At 39.0% G+C, this 23,849-nt stretch overlaps 1 protein-coding gene across 1 annotated transcript in view; it reads right to left on the bottom strand.

Annotated features, from left to right (window-relative positions):
* Positions 1 to 23,849, bottom strand: part of Mgam2 (maltase-glucoamylase 2 (putative)) — a 101,218-nt gene that overhangs the window by 4,586 nt on the left and 72,783 nt on the right. Inside the window, exons 35-46 of the mRNA XM_032907215.1 lie at positions 23,246 to 23,380; positions 21,052 to 21,136; positions 20,521 to 20,659; positions 11,007 to 11,140; positions 10,728 to 10,762; positions 10,510 to 10,626; positions 9,791 to 9,939; positions 9,611 to 9,695; positions 8,951 to 9,007; positions 8,427 to 8,551; positions 7,252 to 7,340; positions 4,243 to 4,292 (exon numbers count right to left, since the gene is read on the bottom strand). Of these exons, the coding sequence (XP_032763106.1) occupies positions 4,243 to 4,292; positions 7,252 to 7,340; positions 8,427 to 8,551; positions 8,951 to 9,007; positions 9,611 to 9,695; positions 9,791 to 9,939; positions 10,510 to 10,626; positions 10,728 to 10,762; positions 11,007 to 11,140; positions 20,521 to 20,659; positions 21,052 to 21,136; positions 23,246 to 23,380 (1,200 nt within the window). The remainder of the gene's footprint in view (positions 1 to 4,242; positions 4,293 to 7,251; positions 7,341 to 8,426; positions 8,552 to 8,950; positions 9,008 to 9,610; positions 9,696 to 9,790; positions 9,940 to 10,509; positions 10,627 to 10,727; positions 10,763 to 11,006; positions 11,141 to 20,520; positions 20,660 to 21,051; positions 21,137 to 23,245; positions 23,381 to 23,849) is intronic.

Genomic DNA, 23,849 nt, shown 5'->3' with positions numbered 1-23,849 from the left:
GATTGAAAATAAGATAAATTATGAGATATTATACAATGAAAGCAAAATGAAGATCATAATAAAAAATACTTTGGGTGTTAAGGAAATGGAAGAAAAATCACTATGGGAATAGAGTAGCCATGAAGACATGAAACTCCAGAAGTCCTAGAAGGACACTTGAGTGTTACAGGCAGCAAGCCCTAGACAAGTAATGAGGTGAGATGGATAAGGACCAACATAGCATGCGCTAAAGTAAACAGTGAAACAATACTGGTTAAAAGCAAGATTATTGCTGAGGCCTGCCCCTGCCACCACAGCATAACTGGAGCCATTTTCCCAGGCCTGCCAGCTATTCTCTACTGTTTCTCTAATATGCTTGCCAGATACTTCATATTGTTGACAGAAAAATAACTTGACTAAGAGCAGGGTCAAGCAAACCACATACTCTGTTATGCTCTATATATTCTGAGGTTTGTTAATCTTAAGAAATTCCACATCCATAAGATCCACTTAGAAAAAATCAAAATAAAGCTCAGTTAGGAGTGTTCTGTCTAGCTAGCCAAAATAGCTGATTCAGAGCTGACCCCCAGACAGTCCTTCCTGAACCTGCACGTGAACTCACTGCGGGTTTTGTGGCGTTTTGTTCCTTTATATGCTGGCCCTGAAAAATGTTCATGGTTCAGGGTCTAGGCTGTGACCCTGATCTATTAATCAGTCTTGGTATATGGGTTCGACGAACTATTTTTGCTTAACTGAGACCAGAGTCTGAGTGGCTTATGTGGAATTCCTGAACCCCAAGAGTTATGACAGTTCTATGGGAAAAAACAAACTGGGAGACAGAGACAACAGAGTAAAACTGTATGTTGCTTGATTTGGATGATAACATTAGAAAGGGAAATAAAAATATTTCATTATGTTTCAAAAACCTACAAAGTCGAATGTAATGGTATATGACTATAATCTCAGAGGTTAAGGTACAGGTATCATGGATTAAAATCGTATTGGGTTACACAGCAAGTTAAAAATCATTCTGGGCAAGAGAAGATGGGGTTCCATGTCAAAATAAATAAACAAAGAGCTAGGGATATAACTCAGGGATGAAGAGAACTTGCTGTCCTTCTAGAGGACACAGATTCAGTTTTCATCACCGAGTTAGACTTACAGCCACTTATAACCACAGCTCTGAGAGATCTGATGTCTTCCTCTAGCCTTCCCAAAAATATTCCCATAAATATTTTTCATTAAAAAACATACAATAGGACATTTTGTGACTGATTGGGCATACAGAACCAAGGAGAAAATTCAAGGAAAAATATATAGAAGAAAATAACTTGGCTTTAGGCTTGTTGATTTAAGAGTGTATTGGCAAATTTATTTCAATTTTGAAACCTACTTGAAAAAAAGGTTCACACGACCAAAATGAACAAATGCTACATATACCCCTTCCCACCCCAAGCTGATTTACCAGCCAAAATGGCATCAATAGTAACCAACCAGACCCCAGAGAAAGATGGGAGTGTCTTATCTCAGTCTCATCTTTAGAGTAGGAAAATCTATCAAATATCATAAAAGAATTTGTGGTTATCACTTTAAAAATACAAGAAAATTGAACCTTAGAGTTGTGAGTTATTTAAATGAATGCTAGTGTTATAAGGAATAAAAACTAGACAGAAGCATCTCTCTTAAAATTAATAATGAAGCTTGGCAGTGGTACAGTAGGCTTTTAATCCCATCCCACTCCTTGAGAGGGAGTGACAGGCACATCACTAAGAGCGTAAGACCAATCTGGTCTACAAAGAGAGTTCCAGGACAGCCAAGGATACACACGTAAACAAGGGAACATTTAAAGGGGATATGTATCTTTAAAACTCACAAAATATCCCCACCAGAAGAAATAATAAGGTTTTTCTAAGGAGAGTTGTCAGGCTATCTGGCAATTCTTCTGCTATTGGAATATGATATAAACCATGTATAAAACCATAAATTTTCTAGCAGCTACACTTTTTTAAAAGAGAAAAAGGAATCAGAAGAATTGTAAAATACCTAGCATTTTACCTCGTATTTCTAAGTTAGGTCAGGGTGTATTCAATTTAAGATTACTCATGCAATCTTTTAGTCTCTGTCTTTAAACTTAGCATTTGAATATTTCAAATTAGGCTTGTCACATTTTCAAGTATAGAACAGCCACAGATGGGCAGTGGGTACCATATTGTATAAATACAAGTATCAACCATGCTTTCAATCCTGGCCACCGTATTTTAAGAGACATCTAGATTAACTTGTATTCAGATTGATCAGATCCAGGAACTAGCACAACATACAAAACAACATGAAGAAAGTGTCAAGTTTTAACACAGAAATATTTGTAATAAGAGAGGACAGAGGAGTTTTGAACAAATATCTAATATCTGAAAGCACTGCTACAATTAATTTGTGCTACAGAAGCTCATGTTTTAAGTCAATGAGTAAGTGATAAGCAGATTCTGGACTTAGAATGATTTATGTAATTCTAGGAGAAGAAGACAGACAGTCCATGGGATCATCCAACATGCTGATATATATTAACAGCATTGTTGCCTCTAATTATTTATCGTTCTATAACTGTCAGTTTTCAGGTATTTCTTATAATGTTGCCTTTATGAAAGAGCTATGATGAGGCCTCACCCCCACCCAACTTCTGGACTTGATTATGTACCCTTGGCTAGTGAGAAATTACTCTACTTGATACAGAATTTAATTTTAAAATAAGAGCTCAGTATTTCCACTTCTAAATTTCAAAGATATGATTGTTGATCTATGTATATGTGTACATGAACCTGCATGAATTTATGTGTGCTATATACATGCAGATGTCTTCAGAGGCCAAAAGGCATTAGTTCTTCTGGAAGTGGAGTTCCAGGTGGGCATGAGCTGCATGAAGGGAGAGCTAAGAACCTAACACAGTTCCTCTGCAGCAGCATGAGTCATTTAACCACTGAGTCTTCCCTCAAGCCCCTTATGTTACAGGATATTTGATTATCGTTCACAGAAATCCTATTTGTTAGCAAAGTATAAAAGCTTAAATAGATATCAAGCTTGTCAGATGCAGTTAGCTGTGTCCTGAAAAGGAGCAGTTTGGATGTTCCTCTAAAAGCCTTCAGAGATAAGAATACTAAATAATAGAAAGTTTCTGCCTTTATTAAGGCAAGTGTAAGAGGTCTTGTGATCTTCGCTCTCTGACCCGAGGCAAAGTCATCTGGGTGCCCTCAAGGTACCCTACCTTAAAGATAGAAATTGCTGGGCTCCTACTTACTTGACTTAGAGCTCCCTCAACACCATGAAGGTGACAAGTACACCAAGGGTTTAGGAGGAGGAGCTTAGAGACTTCTTTTATTAAGCAATTGGATTTTTGAAAAGCTCACTTTCTTTTGACTTGGAAGAACCTTTATAGAAGAATTTCTGGGTAAGAGAGATTTTCTCCTTGGGCTTTCAGAAACAACAAAGAAACAGATGGCAGGACACAGGTAAAACAGTATTCTAGGAAAGAGAGCTAAGAAACCCTCTTGGGTTTGTAGGAGTTCAAGAAAAAGCTAGACTAACTTGGTATTATGACACAGAGAAAAGGAGATTTCTAAAAAGCCAGCACCTTAGTTGTACAATCAGGTGTGAGTAGATATTTTGTATTTAGTTAAGAAAAAGTCATTCTCAGACATCCCACATAATGGGCTGTCTTATATAGCTCATCTTTAGATCAGATGAACACCGGCTATGTAATTACAGTCAAACTCATCAAAGCTTAGCAATAGGCAGGTGGCTATCTGAAGATACATATATGATCCAGTCAGTATAGCTTGGATCATCTGAACTCTGTAGATTCATGAACTCACTAAACTTTTGCTGTCAAATATTTTTCTGACAATGAAGCCATCAAGTTATTAACTATAAAACAGTATTACTCAATGGATCACTTATGTAACATTTGTATTTCAAATTTTTAGCAGCTAGAAGAATTCTTCTCCCTAGAAATAAGCTGTATATTGAAGAATCCATTCCCCTCCCCGAGGATAATACAAGCTCCAAACTTTTTTTGAAATAATGATGGTATGCTGGATAAGTATAAAATAAGGACTGCTTTCTTAATTAGTTTATTGTCAATAACATATATTAGGCAAGTAAAGGCACGAAGTACTTCTCCTTAAGATATTACATTTACACCACTGGTGGATGATGTCTAATTTGCAGATAAATGGAAAAGCATTTATGAATTCAATAAGGAAGTCTTACCATTTCTGCTATAAAGGTAGCCAAGAAATAGTTTCCTTTTTCATATGTATCTGAAAACAAGAAGAAAAGAATAAACAGTTATCTGCTTCAGTTCTAGCAAAGTCACTCATGTTGAGTCCAAAATATTTTAAATGGGATCACAATGACAAATGAGGTATGCTTCATTTTCCTAAGAAGCAATAAGGATAATAACCAAGCCCTTGCTGGGTTGGGCTCTGAAGACTAAAGTAAAATGGAGTATCCCTTTCCATTTCAGGTTCTTACCCGGCAGATGCTTTCATCCCAAGACCGCCTACCCAGTGATAGCATCATGTACAATGTGCTGAGCCTCCCACATCAAACATTATTTAAGAAAATATACCACAAACTTTCCCATAAGCCAGCCTCTCAGGATGTTTTCCTTAATTTAGGTTCCCTCTTCTAAAATGTCTATAGTTTGTGTCAACTTGAAATAACCTACGAGCATGACTATTTGACAAAAATCAAAAACAAACAAAAAACAACAAAGAACAAAACAAAACAAAACAAAACAAGCAATAACAACAAAAACCAGGACCAGTACCAGGCATGGAAAATGGACTGCTTGAGTTAGAGTAGTAAAACAGATTTCCCCAAAATATAGACTATTGATGTACCCTTGGTTGCTTCTCAGAGGTTGAAGGTAAATCACTCTTGCTGAATATACCACATACTTTGGACATAGGACTCAGATGATTTGAGCTGGATTTCCTTCCTGTGTTCCAGCCTTCACAGTACTAGCAAGTACTCAATAAACTGTCAAGGGAGGAGAGTAATCAAATAGTCCTATCTAGCTGTGGCATTCATAACTAAAACTATAACTAGCATGGCAAGATATCCTTAAGGTACAATAATAACACTCACATCTTAGTGGCAACCAGCAGTTATCTAATCAGACTTCAGGTCCATTCAATAGGAGGGAAGTCATTCCTAGTACCAGAAACCTAGACAACTACCAGGGGCTAATAAATTCATAGAAAAGAACCTACTTTCATAACTTTATTAGACCAGTGTAATTCATAACTGCATTCTAAAACTGATCCATATACCCACAGATACATGTAACTCATAACCTTCATCAAAGAAGCTTTATGTTTCAGCAAAGATACCATAACAAAATAAAAGAAGAAAATGAAGAAGACAAAGAGACAGAGAAACAGGAGGAAGAGCAGGAGGAAAAAAAAAGGAAGAAGAGGAAGAAAGGGGGGAGAAGAGCCAGAGGAGGAGGAGGAAGAAGAAGAGGAAGAGGAAGAGGAGGAAGCAAAAAGTGACCAATGGATCATGGGCAGCTCAAACTTAACAGATATATCTAAAATATAAATTCTCAGGGAACATCTGGAAGACAGAACAGAAAGATTATAGGATCCAGGAGAAAAAAATCTGCTGTGAGACTGTTTTTGTTAAAAAGAAGAAACTACATTTATGATGCCTATAACATATGACTGCTAAACAAGACTTAAACAATAACACAATAGAGTTGCTAACACAGAAAGGGAAATCTCACGAGGTTCCACCCCTAGAAAAAGAAGCCCATGTTACTAATACTCCTGAGATAGGAAACATTAGATTTCCGTAGGGATGCAACCCCTAATTGGTTATATAATAGAAAGTAGTCAGCCCTGAAATCATGTAAACACAGGCCATGTAAAACAGATTCATTGGGTTGTGTTAATGTATTTATATTTTTGGTTGTGAGCCTAGCCTTTAACGGCTGAGCCATCTCTCCAGCCCGTTAATGTATTTATAAGTGTGTGTGTGTGTGTGTGTGTGTGTGTGTGTGTGTGTGTGTGTGTGTAACAACGATAAAAAAGAGGTCGTTAATTGGAGAAAGAGTAAGGGAAGCGACGTGGGAGGGATTAAAGGGAAGAAAAAAGGAGGAAAGTGATGTAATTTTATTTTAATTTAAAAGTTTTTAAAAAAGAACTGTATTCTTAAGATGAGTATACTCAGGCAAATTTCAAGTAAGGTCATATATTCTCAAAAATAACCTAAAATACAAACAAAGCTCAAATACAAAAAATACTCAAAATGTAATTTATAACAATGAAAAATAACATCATATGACAAGAACAATTATAATTAGATAAAGTTTAGAGTATCTTCTACATGGAATATGGTCATAGTAAAGACACTCACAATGAGTACTTCTCTAATGTCCAGCTATGTGTCTGCTATTACACTGAGTAAAAATAAACAAGATTTATAAATTAAATTTTCTATTTTTTCAGCTAGATAAACATTTAGCATTTTCTTAGATATATAACAACAGAGAAGCAAAAGACAATGTATTATTATAACTAAATATGCACTTTTTCTAATTTTCTACCATTAAAGCTTTTCTATTTTATACTTTTAATGAGAATGAAGAAAACTAGAATGAACAAAGCCTTATACTAGTGAAGAAAATAGGTTATGATTTCAGAAACTGTGGCATTTTGCAAGATCAAAATGTTCTAGTCTGGGATAATAGTAGGAAAGGTGAGAGCAGGTTAATGGCGGTACACCAGTATTCTTTAGAAATGCCTGAGTAAGAGGGTGCTCTGATGATGATAGATGCCAGTTATCTACAATAGAATGAGTGAAAACTCAGCTTGAAGACACAAAGCATCCTCATGGCAAATCTTAATTTCTGCGTCACCAAAAGTTTGTGAGTATCCCTATATATGAGGAAAAAGACCTGAGTAGAACTCTAAAAAGGATGACTTCGTGATCAGCCTGATATTTGCATGCACACTGTTCTAGGAGAGTAGGATGGTCCTGTGAGGAAAGATCAGCCCTGAACCCATGAACTTACAAGACTGGGGAATCAATAACTACAATAACGTGCAGTAGAGTATATAAGAGCAAAGTTTCAGAAGTTCCCCAAACACCATTGACTTTTTGGCATCAGTCAACACAGGGATGTGTTTTTGAGTCCCAATGGTACATGCTGAGCCTCTGTGACAAAGTTGCTCTGAACAATATGCAGGCTCTTTGGGGGTTTGTACTCACCGATGCTTTGTCCATCATCCCAAAACAACTGACCTTCGGCCTTCCCATCATTATCCAAAGCAACAGTCAATCCCATAAAATTTCGCCGACTATAAAAAAAGAAGTCATTATTTTTCACTTGGTTGTAGGTTATAAGAACAAAGAATATCTGCTGAAAACATTCCTTATCCAGAAGCGAAATTCAATGTATTAATGTTCATAAAATGACAAAAATAGAGTGAGATAAAATATAAGATACAAGTCAGCAGAACATTTAAAGTTTAATGAAGCATTTGTCGACTTCAACTTCCAATATTCAAATATGCATACCCTCTAACACAGCCACTACACTAGTACAATAATATGATGTGACATTAATCTCTTAGTAACGGAATCCCAGAAAACAGCTTTTAGGTACCAGGGAATAAAACCCAAGCTATTTAGGATGCAATTCACAGCCTTCCATGAGCTAACTCAACTGTTTCAATGTAACATACCCAACCTATATTTTACCTTTTCTTTTTTAACTCCCAAAATCTCTCCTTGTCTTCACACAGACAAATCCTATTTATGATTTAAGAGCCATCTCAGAGCCTTGTTTCAGGAAAATCATGCTTTTCATCAAAGGCTGAAAATAGACTGCCCGTGTGTGTGTGTGTGTGTGTGTGTGTGTGTGTGTGTGTGTGTGTGTGTGTGTGTGGTGTGTCTGTCTGTCTGTCTGTCTGTCTGCATGTTTTAATATGCTTCTTGACATGTTCTCTTAATGAGTATGTGTGTATGTGTCTGTGTGTGTGTTTTAATATGCTTCTTGACATGTTTACTTAATGAGTGAGTGTGTGTTTGAAAGCTTTTTTTGAATTCACCAATGTAAGCCTAGAAATGGGTATTAAATTCCTATGCAACCACTACAAGTGAAGGTGCTCTTTTATATTCCCACTTTCTATAATGTGGGGAGGAAAATAGGTTTGTATTCTCAAGAGAATTTCACTCTGAAAAATTGTGCTCTCGACACAAGAGCACAAGTAAACAGATCACCCAAGGATTGGACTCAATGAACTTGCCTTCTATATCCTATCGGAAGGTACCCATAGATTCCAATCCGTGAAACTCCTCTGTAATTTGGTTTCTATGTATTTCCATTATGTCTTCATACATCCTGGTAAAGAGCCAAGTCATCAAACACTGCTTCATCATACCTGTAGTAAGTGTTCATTCCAGGCAGTTGCCAAGGCAGGATGTAGCCTCCTCTGATGTGAAGATTGATGTGGTCCAGAGGAGCCTGAAGTGTTTTCCACTCACCTGCTGAATTGTTGCCAGATCCCTAGAAGAAAGAATATAAATAAGAAATGGTGAAAAATAAATCAATTAAATGAGTTACATATTTTACTAAAAATTCTTCCTTACTAAGAGAGCATATTGGTTGGAAGATCAGCAAACTCCTGTAAATATGAGAAACAAATCTATTTTCAATTTTTCTTACACTTTTGAAAACCTAACGTTTTCTCTATTTGTCTGGAAAAGGTATAAGTTAGACAACAGGAGATATAGATGCCCACATGTTTCCAATGTCTTTATGTAGATCCCCATTTATACAGATCTGGCTATAGCTAGAAAGATTGGAAATTATTCCCTTCTGGTTTGAGAAGTTAGGAAAAAGTTTTAGCTACCTTTCTAGTCTATACAGGGCCATTTGGTTCTTCCTAAGAACAATCCAACTTACCGTAAGAAGTTTATACCAACGGGCTCTAGGGAAATAAGCACGGATCTCAAATGTATCCTGAAACATAAAACCAGTGTGTTACTGTGAAAATCCAACTATGAAGCAATATTAACATTTAAAACACTTCTTATAGAATTAGAACTACGATGGAATGTTATTAGTGATGTCATGAGTTTGAAAAATCTTAGTGAATATGCTTTGAAATTTCCTCTTTAAATATACAGAAAATATTTTAATTAAGTAATTTATAAAATGATATTAGATCACAGGATTCTAAAATAAAAAAATCAGCATTGAAAGGTTTTTATTAGTAAATGTCTTGAGAGTATATATCTGCCTTTGACGTTCTAGAATGTTATTTGAAAAGAATAAGGTAAGCAAGACATGAAAATACATAAAATGTTTTTTTCTCTGAAGGTAGTGAGATGTCTCACTGTGTAAGAGACATAGGCCAGCAACCTGGAAAACTTAAGTTTGATCTCTGGAGGGCACATAGTAGAAGGAAAATGTTGATTCCTAAAAATTGTCTTCTAATATCTGTACATGTGCTCACAAAAAGAAGCTCAATATTTTTTTAAATTCTTAAGTAAAATAATGTTTTTCTCCTGTGGCTTTGGATCAGGTGACTGGAAGGTATATGGCTTATGCTGAGAAACTCACACTTTCCAGAACAGGGCTGATCAGGATGGCTGGGCCCAGCATGAACTGGTGGTCTATATCCCATGTTGTATTGTCGTCTGTGAACCTGAAAAACCCAATATAACACAGTTCATCCCTGTAACACAAACTGTTATTTACAAATGTGCCCAGATCCACTTCTTGAAGAGAGGCAACACTCACTCATAGAGAAGTGGTCGGATGACAGTGCTGCCCTCTGTGTGAGCTTTGTGCATCAGAGTATACAGATATGGCAGCAGGGCGTATCTGATACGCAACACGTTTCTTGCGTACTCTTCAAAAGTTGAATTCCAGGCCACAGGGTCTTGTCTCTAAAGAGGGAGTGGGCATGTAACAACAGGTAAGATCTTCACTGCATCTCAAAGATCTCAAAAGAGGATGCCTGGACACTTACTCCATGTATAAGCTATGTCTCACTTCTCTTGGCATTTCTAGCTTACTCTTTTCTGCTCTTTTGGACACCTATAAAGCTAATGAGGATGCTGTTCCTCTTTTTCACTGATTCTGAGGTGATTAAGACAATGTAGCTTTGGATTTGTGCATACATGAAGTCTTATAAATAGGCCCCTATGTAGCACCGATTTATTTATTGTTTGAGTAAAATACCAGCTCTATATTCTATATTCTTTCAGGCAGGGGAACACATTATATTGTAGTTCAATGTTGGAGCTAGAAAATATCTTTTTTTAGCAACAATGCCTCCAAGAAGTAAGGGAAAGAATCCTACTAAGAGTTATTCATAACCTTGGAGCTCTGAACTTTGTGTATATTCCGAAACATGAATATCCTGTTGGCCTTCATGATTTGTTGGGAAATAAGAACTTGTAAATTCGAAATCAGCTGTGATTTGATTTTTGTATAATACAGCACAACTGCCTCACCCTAGTTCCAGCTGTGTTGTGGTTCCTGGAAAATGGATAAAAGGCTCCCAGTTGCATCCAGCGGATACACATCTCATACTCAGCATCTCCAAAGAACCCACAAATATCTGCTCCTGTCTGAAAAGAAGCAAAATCAGAGTAACAACTGGGTATTCTTCTAAGACAGGTACATATACACTGAAATCCCAGTAAGATGCAACGGTCCAAATATGACTTACATAAGGTATTCCAAACAGACTGAACTCCATCATACCTACAATAAAATAAAGTAGCCATGTTAAATGAAGACAACCTTTGGATAAGAGAGAAAAAGTTCAACCTGACTTTTTCTTTCCTTTATTAACAGCTCTGGGCAATTCCTGATAAACGCACACTGACAGAGCCCTCAAGTTCTATTGCCTTTACTGCCAATCTAAACATACAAGGCATATTCAAATCATACACAGGATAGTTCCATTTCCACCACCAGCAAAGGCCCCTGGGTACAACCCACACACCAATAATGGATTTCCGCAGCTGGTCCCAGGCAGCTGTGTTGTCTCCCAGCCAGTGTCCTCCCCAGCGTCCAGAAGAGGGGAATGTGGAGCGGGTGATGACGATCCCTCTCTCTCCTGTCACCTCCTGCACAGCTCTGGTTGGGGAAAAAAGAAGGTGGGTTTGAAGACACAGCCATGGAATTTCAATGCAGAGCGTGCTGTGTGCGTGAGGCAGTAGAGCTTTTTCCAGAAGTGAGGATGGATACCACAAGGAACCTCTCAGCAGGGTGCTTGGATCTCATTCTTTGTTTTCTGATTTGTTCATAAAAATGTCATTTTCATCTCATGTCATTTAATTTGACAAGCACAGCCATTGCACACATTAGCTCCTTTGCTTCTATTGGCTTCCTGCAAAAGTCTTGAGAGAAAGATTTAGGAGATGTCTGCATTCAGTTTCTCCTGACCCTTTACTCACCATTGAGAGCCCTATGCTAGTGCCCACAGTAGACAGTTGGAGATTCAGTGCCACAGATGGTACATCTCCATAGCAACAACTGTAAATTTCTTTTCTTTTCTTCTTTTTGCATTTTTATTGGTTATTCTATTTATTAACAGGCCCGACTAACTGGTTTTAGGTAGAGGTCAGAGGAGGGGATGGAGTGAGTGGTAAAGGAAGTGTCTAGAGAACAAATCCTATACTCCAGGAACACATGAATCAATTCCACATCTATCACTGCAAAATTCCCACGAAGGAGTTTTTCTTGAGTTCTTATTACTGTTAGGAAACCCAGTACAGGAAGCTCCCAAGGACCATTTAAGGAGTACGAACATAGGCTTGGGATCTAAATGATAGCATATATGCTTCTGAGTATCATTAACATATTCTGTTATATATTGAAAATAAAAGTACGTTTTGCACCCACAGAAAAACATATATCAAATATCTTTAGATACTTATATAAATATGTTTTTTTATAGGTAACCATAGTCAGGTTAAGAAAAAATAAGTGAGAGAAAAATCAATAGAACAAAGAAGCACCCTCGTATATTTTCAGTACAAATGTTTACTAAAGAAAGCATGGAGATCAGTGGACACAGATGAATGTTCCCTACTGAAATCTCTGTGGTTCACAAATCCACTGAGAGAATGAAAAAGGGAGGTAGGTTCACAAAACGAATGAAAGTCTACGGGCACATCGTGGCATATGTATGCCTGCATTCTTTGTCTCTCTGTCTCTCTGTCTCTGTCTCTTTCTCCCTGCGTGTATGTTTCTCTCTTCCTCTCAAACACACACACACACACACACACACACACACACACACACACAGCAATTAATCTAGGTTTTTAAAAACAAGTAAAACATGATTCTTGCCTCTAGCAGAGGATATGAAGGAGAGAATCACCAAACTGTATGTCATTCTAATAAAGAAACCAGGTAAGAGAATGGAGTAGAGAGAAAAGATGGGCCAGTCTAAAATATAGAATAGAGTTAAGCTGGCTTCACTGTACTTTTCAAGAGGTCATTCCAGGCAGAGTCATGAAAGTAAGGATGAATGACTGATAAAGCAGGGACCATCAAAGTGTATGGGAAGCATGAAAGTTTAAGAGTATAGTTCTTTTAAGCTATTAAAAGGTGATATATATGTATATATCCATAAATATCCATATAAATATGTGCATTTGACAGTTTGAAGGGGGAGGGGCATGAGTCTGAGTGAACAGGAGCAGTTCAAGTTCAAGTACTGATGAAGGGTCAGTTGGAAGAGTCAAACAACTAGAAGGAAAAGCAACCAACTGAGCCAAGCCAGAGGAAGGGCTCCTCAGCAGGAGAGATTACCTCTTCATTTTCTTTTTTTATTTATACTATTTTTTTTATCTTTATTAACTTGAGTATTTCTTATTTACATTTCAGTTGTTATTCCCCTTCCCAGTTTCTGGGCCAACATCTCCCTAACCCCTCCCCCTTCCCTTCTATATGGGCTTCCCCTCCCCATCCTCCCCCCATTAGCGACCTCCCCCCAACAATCCCGTTCACTGGGGGTTCAGTCTTGGCAGGACCAAGGGCTTCCCTTCCACTGGTGCCCTTACTAGGCTACTCATTGCTACCTATGAGGTCAGAGTCCAGGGTCAGTCCATGTATAGTCTTTAGGTAGTGACTTAGTCCCTGGAAGCTCTGGTTGGTAGGCATTGTTGTTCATATGGGGTCTCAAGCCCCTTCAAGCTCTTCCAGTCCTTTCTCTGATTGCCTCTCATTCTTCCTCACACATAGTCTGAGGTAAGATTACACTGGAGGATGTAGTAAACATTTGTCTTCTTAGGAAGAGCTCTTTTCTTGAAGAACCAGTTTTTACTTGGTCAGAGTGCGAGAAACATTAAATGCTTTGCTACAGAACACTGTAAACTTGAAGTTTACAATAAGAAATTCAACTTCCTGACCCTGTAAACCTTTTATGCAAAAGTTTGATTCCCCACCCCCAACCTAGTAAAACTTTTGTTTACACAGAGCCTAAACTGCATTCTTGGGATTTAATGACAAGGTAGAGCACCTCCTTCCTATTTCCTTCATTTCCTTTGGGCTATTTTTTTTTAATTGGCCAATCATGAAAGACTGAGATTAGACCACAACCAATGAGGGAAACACCTGAGTCAGAATAAAAAACCAAGTGTACTTCCTGCCTGTCAGTTCCCTAGGAAACTCCAAATGGCAGTCCAACTATTCAGAAATGAGTTCAGCGTAGACTATAGGAGAATTTCTGGCAGTTAGATAAAAGCCAGAATTCCTCAGGAACCTGTGAACGTGTTCCCCTTCTACCAAAACCAGTCATTTCCATACCTCTGGTAAAGAGACATATAGCTCTCCCATCAGACCCCCCCAAAGCTCCCAGGGATTAAACCACCAACCAAAGAGTCCATAGGGTGACCCATGACTCCAGCTGGATATATAGCAAAGGATGGCCTTATCTGGCATCACTGCGGGGAGGGAGGAGGGAGTCCCTTGGTCCTGTGGAGGCTTGATGACCAAGGATAGGGGAACAATAGGCCACTGAGACAGGAGTGGATGGTAGGGTAGGTGGGTGAGGGAGCACCATCATAGAGGCAGGGGGAGGGAGAAGGGGGCTTGTGGAGGGAAAACTGGGAAGGGGGATAACATTTGAAATGTAAATAAATAAAATAAACAATAAAAACCTCCAAATAGTAAAAAAAAACCAAAAAAAACAAACAAACAAACAAAAAAACACCTGTAGTGCCTATCAGCATACCAAGGTTCATGGTTCCCTTAGTCAACACTCACACATGTGTTATATAACTCAACCCCCCCATACCTATCTCCTGCTGACCAGCTGCTACTCATCCTTCTAGTAACCTAGCTCTTCTCACTATTCTCTTACTTTCTCATCTCTTAGGTTGTGTCCTATTATCCCAACTATTCTCCCGCACCTCTCTAGCCCTGGCCACATCCAGTGTGCTTTTCTCTCTCTCTGTACACTTCCAGGTGCCTCTGGTTGTTCGCTCTCATATCTACAAACAAACAAGCAAGCAAACACCCCTTCTCCTAACCATACTATGGAGCAGTCGTCTGGTAAGTCTCTACCATCCCAGGGCTCTCGCTCTCCTGAGCACACCCTCTGGAGTAAAGAGTAAAGTTTTGCCATGACCAAACTCTTCAGTTGAAGGGATAGTGTGGTCTTTTGTTGGGACCCCAAGCTTAGATCTGACAAGAGGAAACTAGACCCATGTAATTGGGGTGACATCATGAAAGAGCCACTGAAAAATAAAAAAGAAAGTAGAGAAATTAACAAGAATGTTGCTAGGAACCATGATATTGTTTAGTGTGCATCTCCTTGCCTGTGGATAGCTCATGGCAAAACACCCTAGATTCCTCTAAGTCCAAGAAATAGAAAGAGAGGGCAGAGGACACAGAGGCACTGAGTGAAAATGAGCGGAGGAATGGAAAATATTTCCTGTCCTGTCAAACACAAACAAACACAAACCCTGAACAATCTGGATTATGACTCTGGAGGTGGGACTCTGCTGCCATTGTTGCATTTATTGCTCGGGGCAGTTTCCTGCAGAAAAGAAATTCCTAGTGACTTTTTATTTTTTGTTTTTTTGATAAGAGAATATTTACAGAGAAGTTTGCCTTAAACAATAGTCAAAAGCCCACAGAGGGCATCTGTGAGCTTTCTCCTCCAAATAAAATAAACTACATAGACAGAACAGTTGAAAGAAACCATTTCAGAACTCAGAAGCCTCCAGCCAATAAAATAATAAAAATCATCTTCCCAAGAGAAACTATTAACTCTTGTCCAGATGTTGAGGCTTGTAACCCTCTCTTAAGGCTGCTCTCACCTCAGCCCATTCCCCTGTAACACCCCAGAAACCCGAAGCTAACATCTGTCAATCTCACTGAGCGAGAGTAAGACCACTACCAAAATTTTGAGTTAAATTTGGAGCACCCTTTAATTAAATACCAGCCAGGATGATAGACTTTGGCCAGGTCCACTTTGGATTTCCCCCAATATGGTCACCAGCTATGTTGGCCAGATGCTTACAAGGCAAACTCAGAAGGTTAGCACTTCCAGCCGTTAGCCAATGATGGCAAGCATACATCCTGACGTATTTCCTGTCTACCTACCTTCTGCCTAAGTGAGAGATCAATCATCTCCAGTGTTGTTGGGCAACCAAACATCTTTAGGGACATGAGAACAGGTGGCTTATATCTTTTTAAAAATTTTTCATTGGTTATTTTATTTATTTATATTTCAAATGTTATCCCCCTTCCTGGTTTCCCCTCCACAAACTCTCTATCCTGAGAGGCTTATATTTAATATGAGCAACAGCCTCCAGCATCTCAGGGAGTAGTTGTCCCTGGGCTCAAGGTTTGGAGGCATTTTTATTTTATCGATCTCTTAGATATAGTAACTAAAACTTCAAACACAACTTTGATCCTCACACATATTCACAGTAAATTAAGAAATCTGAACTCCCTTTCACCTTTTTAAAAGTATTTTCCCCAAAACCATTAAATAGTCTATTCTAACTTCAGTTCTCCAGAAAATGTCTATTCTGAGGGTTCCTTGTCGACATGTTTTGACTCAGACCGCAGGCCAGGACTGAGAAAACATTCTCACCTGTAGGGAATTAGTTTCCACAACTTTAGCAGTATGCTGGCAACACCATGATTCAACACCCCTTCATGATAAAAGTCCTGGAAAGAATAGGAATACAAGGCCCATACCTAAACATAGTAAAAGCCATATACAGCAAACCAGTTGCTAACATTAAACTAAATGGAGAGAAACTTGAAGCAATCCCACTAAAATCAGGGACTAGACAAGGCTGCCCACTCTCTCCCTCCTTATTCAATATAGTTCTTGAAGTTCTAGCCAGAGCAATCAGACAACAAAAGGAGATCAAGGGGATACAGATCGGAAAAGAAGAAGTCAAAATATCACTATTTGCAGATGATATGATAGTATATTTAAGTGATGCCAAAAGTTCCACCAGAGAACTACTAAAGCTGATAAACAACTTCAGCAAAGTGGCTGGGTATAAAATTAACTCAAATAAATCAGTAGCCTTCCTCTACACAAAAGAGAAACAAGCCGAGAAAGAAATTAGGGAAACGACACCCTTCATAATAGACCCAAATAATACAAAATACCTGGTGTGACTTTAACCAAGCAAGTAAAAGATCTGTTACAATAAGAACTTCAAGACACTGAAGAAAAGAAATTGAAAGAAGACCTCAGAAGGTGGAAAAGATCTCCCATGCTCATGGATTGGCAGGATTAATATAGTAAAATGGCCATTTTACCAAAAGCGATCTACAGATTCAATGCAATCCCCATCAAAATACCAATCCAATTCTTCAAAGAGTTAGACAGAACAATTTGCAAATTCATCTGGAATAACAAAAACCCAGGATAGCTAAAACTATCCTCAACAATAAAAAAGGACTTCAGGGGAATCGCTATCCCTGAACTCAAGCAGTATTACAGAGCAATAGTGATAAAAACTGCATGGTATTGGTACAGAGACAGACAGATAGACCAATGGAACAGAATTGAAGACCCAGAAATGAATCCACACACCTATGGTCACTTGATTTTTTGACAAAGGAGCCAAATCCATCCAATGGAAAAAAAGATAGCATTTTCAGCAAATGGTGCTGGTTCAACTGGAGGTCAACATGTAGAAGAATGCAGATCGATCCATGCTTATCACCCTGTACAAAGCTTAAGTCCAAGTGGATCAAGGACCTCCACATCAAACCAGACACACTCAAACTAATAGAAGAAAAACTAGGGAAGCATCTGGAACACATGGGCACTGGAAAAAATTTCCTGAACAAAACACCAATGGCTTATGCTCTAAGATCAAGAATCGAAAAAATGGGATCTCATAAAACTGCAAAGCTTCTGTAAGGCAAAAGGACACTGTGGTTAGGACAAAGCGGCAACCAACAGATTGGGAAAAGATCTTTACCAATCCTACAACAGATAGAGGCCTTATATCCAAAATATACAAAGAACTCAAAAAGTTAGATCGCAGGGAGACAAATAACCTATTAAAAAAATGGGGTTCAGAGCTAAACAAAGAATTCACAGCTGAGGAATGCGAATGGCTGAGAAACACCTAAAGAAATGTTCAACATCTTTAGTCATCAGGAAATGCAAATCAAAACAACCTGAGATTTCACCTCACACCAGTGAGAATGGCTAAGATCAAAAACTCAGGTGACAGCAAATGCTGGCGAGGATGTGGAGAAAGAGGAACACTCCTCCGTTGTTGGTGGGATTGCAGACTGGTACAACCATTCTGGAAATCAGTCTGGAGGTTCCTCAGAAAATTGGACATTAAACTGCCTGAGGATCCAGCTATACCTCTCTTGGGCATATACCCAAAAGATGCCCCAACATATAAAAAAGACACGTGCTCCACTATGTTCATCGCAGCCTTATTTATAATAGCCAGAAGCTGGAAAGAACCAGATGCCCTTCAACAGAGGAATGGATACAGAAAATGTGGTATATCTACACAATGAAATATTACTCAGCTATCAAAAACGAGTTTATGAAATTTGTAGGCAAATGGTTGGAACTGGAAAATATCATCCTGAGTGAGCTAACCCAATCACAGAAAGACATACATGGTATGCACTTATTGATAAGTGGCTATTAGCCCAAATGCCTGAATTACCCTAGATGCCTAGAACAAATGAAACTCAAGACGGATGATCAAAATGTGAATGCTTCACTCCTTCTTTAAAAGGGGAACAAGAATACCCTTGGCAGGGAAGAGAGAGGCAAAGATTAAAACAGAGACTGAAGGAACATCCATTCAGAGCCTGCCCCACATGTGGCCCATATATATACAGTCACCCAATTAGACAAGATGGATGAAGCAAAGAAGTGCAGAAGTGTAGATCGCTCCTGAGAGACACAGCCAGAATACAGCAAATACAGAGGCGAATGTCAGCAGCAAACCTCTGAACTGAGAATAGGACCCCCGTTGAAGGAATCAGAGAAAGAACTGGAAGAGCTTGAAGGGGCTCGAGACCCCATATGTACAACAATGCCAAGCAACCAGAGCTTCCAGGGACTAAGCCACTACCTAAAGACTATACATGGACTGACCCTGGACTCTGACCTCATAGGTAGCAATGAATATCCTAGTAAGAGCACCAGTGGAAGGGGAAGCCCTGGATCCTGCTAATACTGAACCCCCAGTGAACTAGACTGTTGGGGGGAGGGCGGCAATGGGGGGAGGGTTGGGAGGGGAACACCCATAAGGAAGGGGAGGGGGGCGGGGGAGGTTTGCCCGGAAACCAGGAAAGGGAATAACACTTTCGAAATGTATATAAGAAATATTCAAGTTAATAAAAAAAAAAAAAAAAAAATTGTGATTTCATTTAGCTCAGATTTTAAAAGTAATTCCTGGAACATTAGAACCATAGAAATCTTGTAAAAGGAAAGCATATTCCGGGGCATCTTAAACACTGCCCATGACCAGCTCCAGTACATTCCCAGAGAAGAGCATGCACAAACACCCAGAAGCTTTGTCAGAGTGCGGACAGAAGCCAGAAATGAAGGTAAGGCTGTCATTTAGTCTCCTAAATTTGCTTTTACTTCACCTTGGTAAAGGTAAAAAACTTAGGGGCCAGGCATTCAATGTGGCTGAAGCAGGTTTAAGAGAGGCATCTCCCACACTTTAGGCCTTTGAACTGTCTTTTCTTAACGTGTTCTCCATTTTAAAAGCTGACATTAGGAATTCTTGATTTGTCCCTTTTGAGATGTAAAACTGATTTAAAAAAAAAAAAAAAAAAAAAGCTGGTGCTGTGAGATTTAGAATCAGGAATGTCTTCCCCCAAGGCCTGAAGAGTATCTCTTTGAAGTGCAATCATTAGGGAACATAGTCAGCCCCACCCACTCAGGCTCTAAAGGGGAATGTGAGGCAGCCTTAAAGGAGGCTACAAAGACCAATGAAAGTACTTCTTTCCCTTAAAGTAAGGCCAACTAGCAAACACAGATAGCCTACACACACACACACACACACACACACACACACACACACACACACACACATACACCTCACCCCCACCCAGCTCTCAAACCCTCCCCAGACATTAGTTTCATGTTCATAGTAGAGTTTGCTCTCTTCTGTTGCAGGATCTTTCAATATGTTTCCCTTTTTCCATCACCATTGCTTGGTGAGAATTTAATTGAGAAACTCTCTGATCAGTGATTGGTTAAACACTGATTGATTCTGTTAGCCTGTAGGTATCTAAGTCACCAAAGAAGGGGGGGTGGCGGTGGTGGTGGGAGTATGAGAAGACAGAAGAAAAGAAAAGGAAAATGGGAGAGGAGAGGGGAGGGGACGGGAGGGGAGGGAAACTGATGGCTGCAGAGAAAAGTTGGTAATCAAATAACAAAACAACAGCTAATTCTATGGACAGCAGAAGAGATATTATTTATTACTAGAAATGTCCAATTTTCAGCACTGACAATAACAGCAAAAACCATTTAAAAAGGAAAACAAAAATGCAATATACAACAAAAAAATGTAGTCAGTAGAAATTTTGCTGAAGGGACTTGGTAGGAAACGGGATTAAACAAGGTATTATAAATATGGTCAATATAAACTAAAAGAAAGCATGTCTTATTAAATTAAATTTGATCCATCCTATTATTAAATGAATGAGGCAGGATTGAAAAATGGAAAATTTAGAAGGACAGTGGAAGAGACTTGGATGAAAATAAATACTTGCAGCCCAAAATTTGCTATTATAGTGGCCTCTATTGAGACAATATTCCTTTTACATAGAGGCATTTTAATAAAAATGTAACATAGCAATGGGCCATGCTTAAGATCTAAACACATTCAACTTCCAAATACAACCTTATTGTTTCCCCTTATGTGAATGTAAGATATCTAGGAATCTCACAAACAAGATTATTAACTATGCTTACAGTGAAAATATATTCCTGTACCAACCTTTATCTTTGCCAACAGTAGCAAAAGCATACTCACTCGTAGGTGGGTCTGGTCTGAGACCACCCATATAGGCTGTGCACATCATAGTGCTGCACCCGGGAGCCATCTGGAAGGATCTGCTCGCTTTCCATGCATAAAGTCTTGCTGCTCAAGCCCACATTCCTGGCTTCCAAATCTGAGGGGCAAATAATGAGTTATTTCCCCACACATCTTGATTTTTATGTTGGCATGTCTAGCATAATAGGTCTAATAACTTGAGTATTTTTTTAATGTAGAAAAGCAGCATCCTGTGATTTCATAACTAACCAAGGCTAAGGAGAACATGTAGACTGGATAAAGTATCCTCTTGCTCTAACTGAAAATGTACCCGCTCACTCTCACCATGACAAACTCCTTTGATGTTAAGACATTTTCTTCCACTAGATGGTAATGTTCTCAAGGGAATAAATAGATCTTGTTTACATTAATTCTGTATTGATGTTTCCAAGTTTTTCTGGCTTGTGAGCATTTGCCTGATAAACATAAATTTAAGAGAGGAAGAAGTAGATGGGTGGAAAGAAATCATACCAGGCATGTAGGGTGGATTATTGAGAATCTCACTGCGGCAGCCCCCAACAGCTCCATCCACAAAGTTTGAAGGCTCATTCATATCCTGAAGCAAGCAGAGAGATTCTGTCATGTCAGGGACAGCATGTTCTATTTCTAAATAGAACACTAACCTCAAAGAAATGACTAACTTGTATAATCCTGGTCTTTAAGCTTGCCGTGAATCAAATTGAAATTTAAAAAGCCCACATCAGCTTAGTTGAGTGGAGCAGTAAACTTTCCAGTTTGCCATTTCGATTCTAGGACGATCATGTCATAGCAAAAACATTGATATAACATTGGACCCTGAACCTAATCAAATATCTTCATCTATCTCCCTACACAACAAGCCTGGCTTTATTTTTCTATTCATAGATGATTTACTTTGTATCTAAAGCCAGTGGTCATGATAATATTCATCTACCTTTTCTTATAGCCCTAGCCTCACTGTGATTCTGCTATTGGCATAGGCTGGAAAATACTCCGAGTAGTTGTAATAACTCAGAGGCATAATGTTTGAAATGAAACCTTTCATTGGAGAATGTATAGCTCAATTGCAAGGAGTGGAGGTCCTTAAGGAATAGTCATTGTTAGTAGAATAAAAATAAAATCTGCCTATCTTAAATAAGATAGCTTTCAATAAGAATACAGGCAACAGCAAGCATTTGGAACTATGCATTGCTTGGGGTTGCCAGTAACAGTTTTCTTTCTTCTAGAACAGTAATTCTCAACCTGGGGTTTGAACAACTCTTTCCCAGAGGTCACCTAAGACCATTGGAAAACACAGATATTTGTATTATAATTCACAGTGGTAGCAAAATTACAGAAATAAAGTAGCTATGAAAATAATTTTATTGTTTGGGTCACCACAACATGAGAAACTGTATTAAAGGATCACATTATTAGGAAGGTTAAGAACCATTGTGTTAGAGCAAACATCTCCTAATTTTCTGAATCTCTTCTTCAAAACTGCTTACATTTCTTCACATTCTGACTTTTCTCTTTGGATTAATTTGTGTTCTTCCACAAGTTTACAGTATGCTTGTCTGTTCTGAAAGTTCAGTAGGCAGTGAGGCCACAAAGCAGCCACAGGACTCAAATTGTCTTTGTGTGAACTGTGAGCTGCTTCTACTCTGCCCTAGCATCCAACAGCAACTCAGAGCTGGCTTAGAATTTGCTTAGGGTTTCAGGGGTCTAGATGTCAGATGGGAAAGCATGACAAGAATGAATGAATTTCCACACCTAGAAAGATGCAAATGGAGGAGCCCTTATAGACATCTCCCAGAGACATCCCAAGAATCCCTGCTCTGAAAACAGGTGTAATGTGTAGAATAACAAGCTTCTTCTTTTTTTTTTTTTTTAATATCCGTGTAGACTTTATTTTCAATTCCCTATACCCTTTTTTTTTTAAATTAACTTGAGTATTTCTTATATACATTTCGAGTGTTATTCCCTTTCCCGGTTTCGGGCAAACATCCCCTAATACCTCCCAGTCCCTTCCTTATGGGTGTTCCCTCTCCATCCTCCCCCATTGCCGCCCTCCCCCAACAGTCTAGTTCACTGGGGGTTCAGTATTAGCAGGACCCAGGGCTTCCCCTTCCACTGGTGCTCTTACTAGGATATTCATTGCTACCTATGAGGTCAGAGTCCAGGGTCAGTCCATGTATAGTCTTTAGGTAGTGGCTTAGTCCCTGGAAGCTCTGGTTGCTGAATAACAAGCTTCTTAATACATCCCCTTGGGGTAGTTTCTACTAGTCCAATGGTGAATGTCTTTTGCCTCCAAAATTGATGCCTTATCCATTCCCAGATCTGCCCTGTCTTGCAGGATGCACTTGCAGGCTTTGGAGTGGTGTGTCAACCAGGAAGCAAAGTCAACCGACTGACCAATTGGAACTAGAGATGCCAGGATGTCCCTTCCTGTTGCCCATGCATTGTCATTCCTGTCACCCATGTATTAGTATCTTGAACATCTGACACACCTCCACCAGAGGAGGTGGACTCCTCTACCAGACATGTCCTTGGGCAGGAACCCCAATAATCTCTGCTATTCCTGGTCCTAAAATCTAAATTACCTTCCTTTCAGTTATTCAGTCCTAGCTGCCTACTACTCTGCTAGGTTATAAAGTGCCTCCCTGACTTATGATTTACGTGTTCAAAGAATTAAAGGTGCACTTACAATCCGCAGCCCATCAAACTTCAAACTCTTCTGTGGCTCCTGAGGATTTGAATAGAGCTCTTCTATCTCCTTCTTCCACCATGAGGCTGTGCTGTTACGCAGAAAGTCAGGAAAAGCAACATAGGCCCTGTATAGCTGAAAGAGCAACACATGCTTTCATGGGAAAGCTCTCCCATTATCCTGAAGACGAAAGAGGAAATGGGCAAGCATTTTTGCCTGTCCAGTCTCTGATCTAACCTTAGTTTTTCTGCTGCTATAGCTGCAGAGATTGGAATGGGCACAAAGTTGGAGAAAGAGAGAAAAGTCCTCTAAAAGCACCTTTAAAGCATAAGATTTGTTTTAGGATTTGACATTAACCATGGACAATAGAAAACTAATAGTCAGTATCTAAACAGTTGAATTGTAAAGATGTATGGGATTCTTGCAGATCAGCCAAACTAAGGAGGACCTGCCTCAGGAAAAATGAGCTTCATGGTAACTAAGTGCATAGGTTTGGTAGGACAGAAGGCATGAAACTGAGGACTTTCCTCCTTCCAGCCAGATAGTACTGCATCTGGTCCTCAAGGAATTCATCAAAAAGCATCTGCTCGTGATAGTTTAGTTC

Source organism: Rattus rattus, chromosome 6 (genome assembly GCF_011064425.1).
Source record: "Rattus rattus isolate New Zealand chromosome 6, Rrattus_CSIRO_v1, whole genome shotgun sequence".
Lineage (NCBI taxonomy): Eukaryota > Metazoa > Chordata > Mammalia > Rodentia > Muridae > Rattus > Rattus rattus.
Note: the sequence above shows the minus strand (reverse complement) of the source record. Positions and strands in the feature narration are given on the sequence as shown.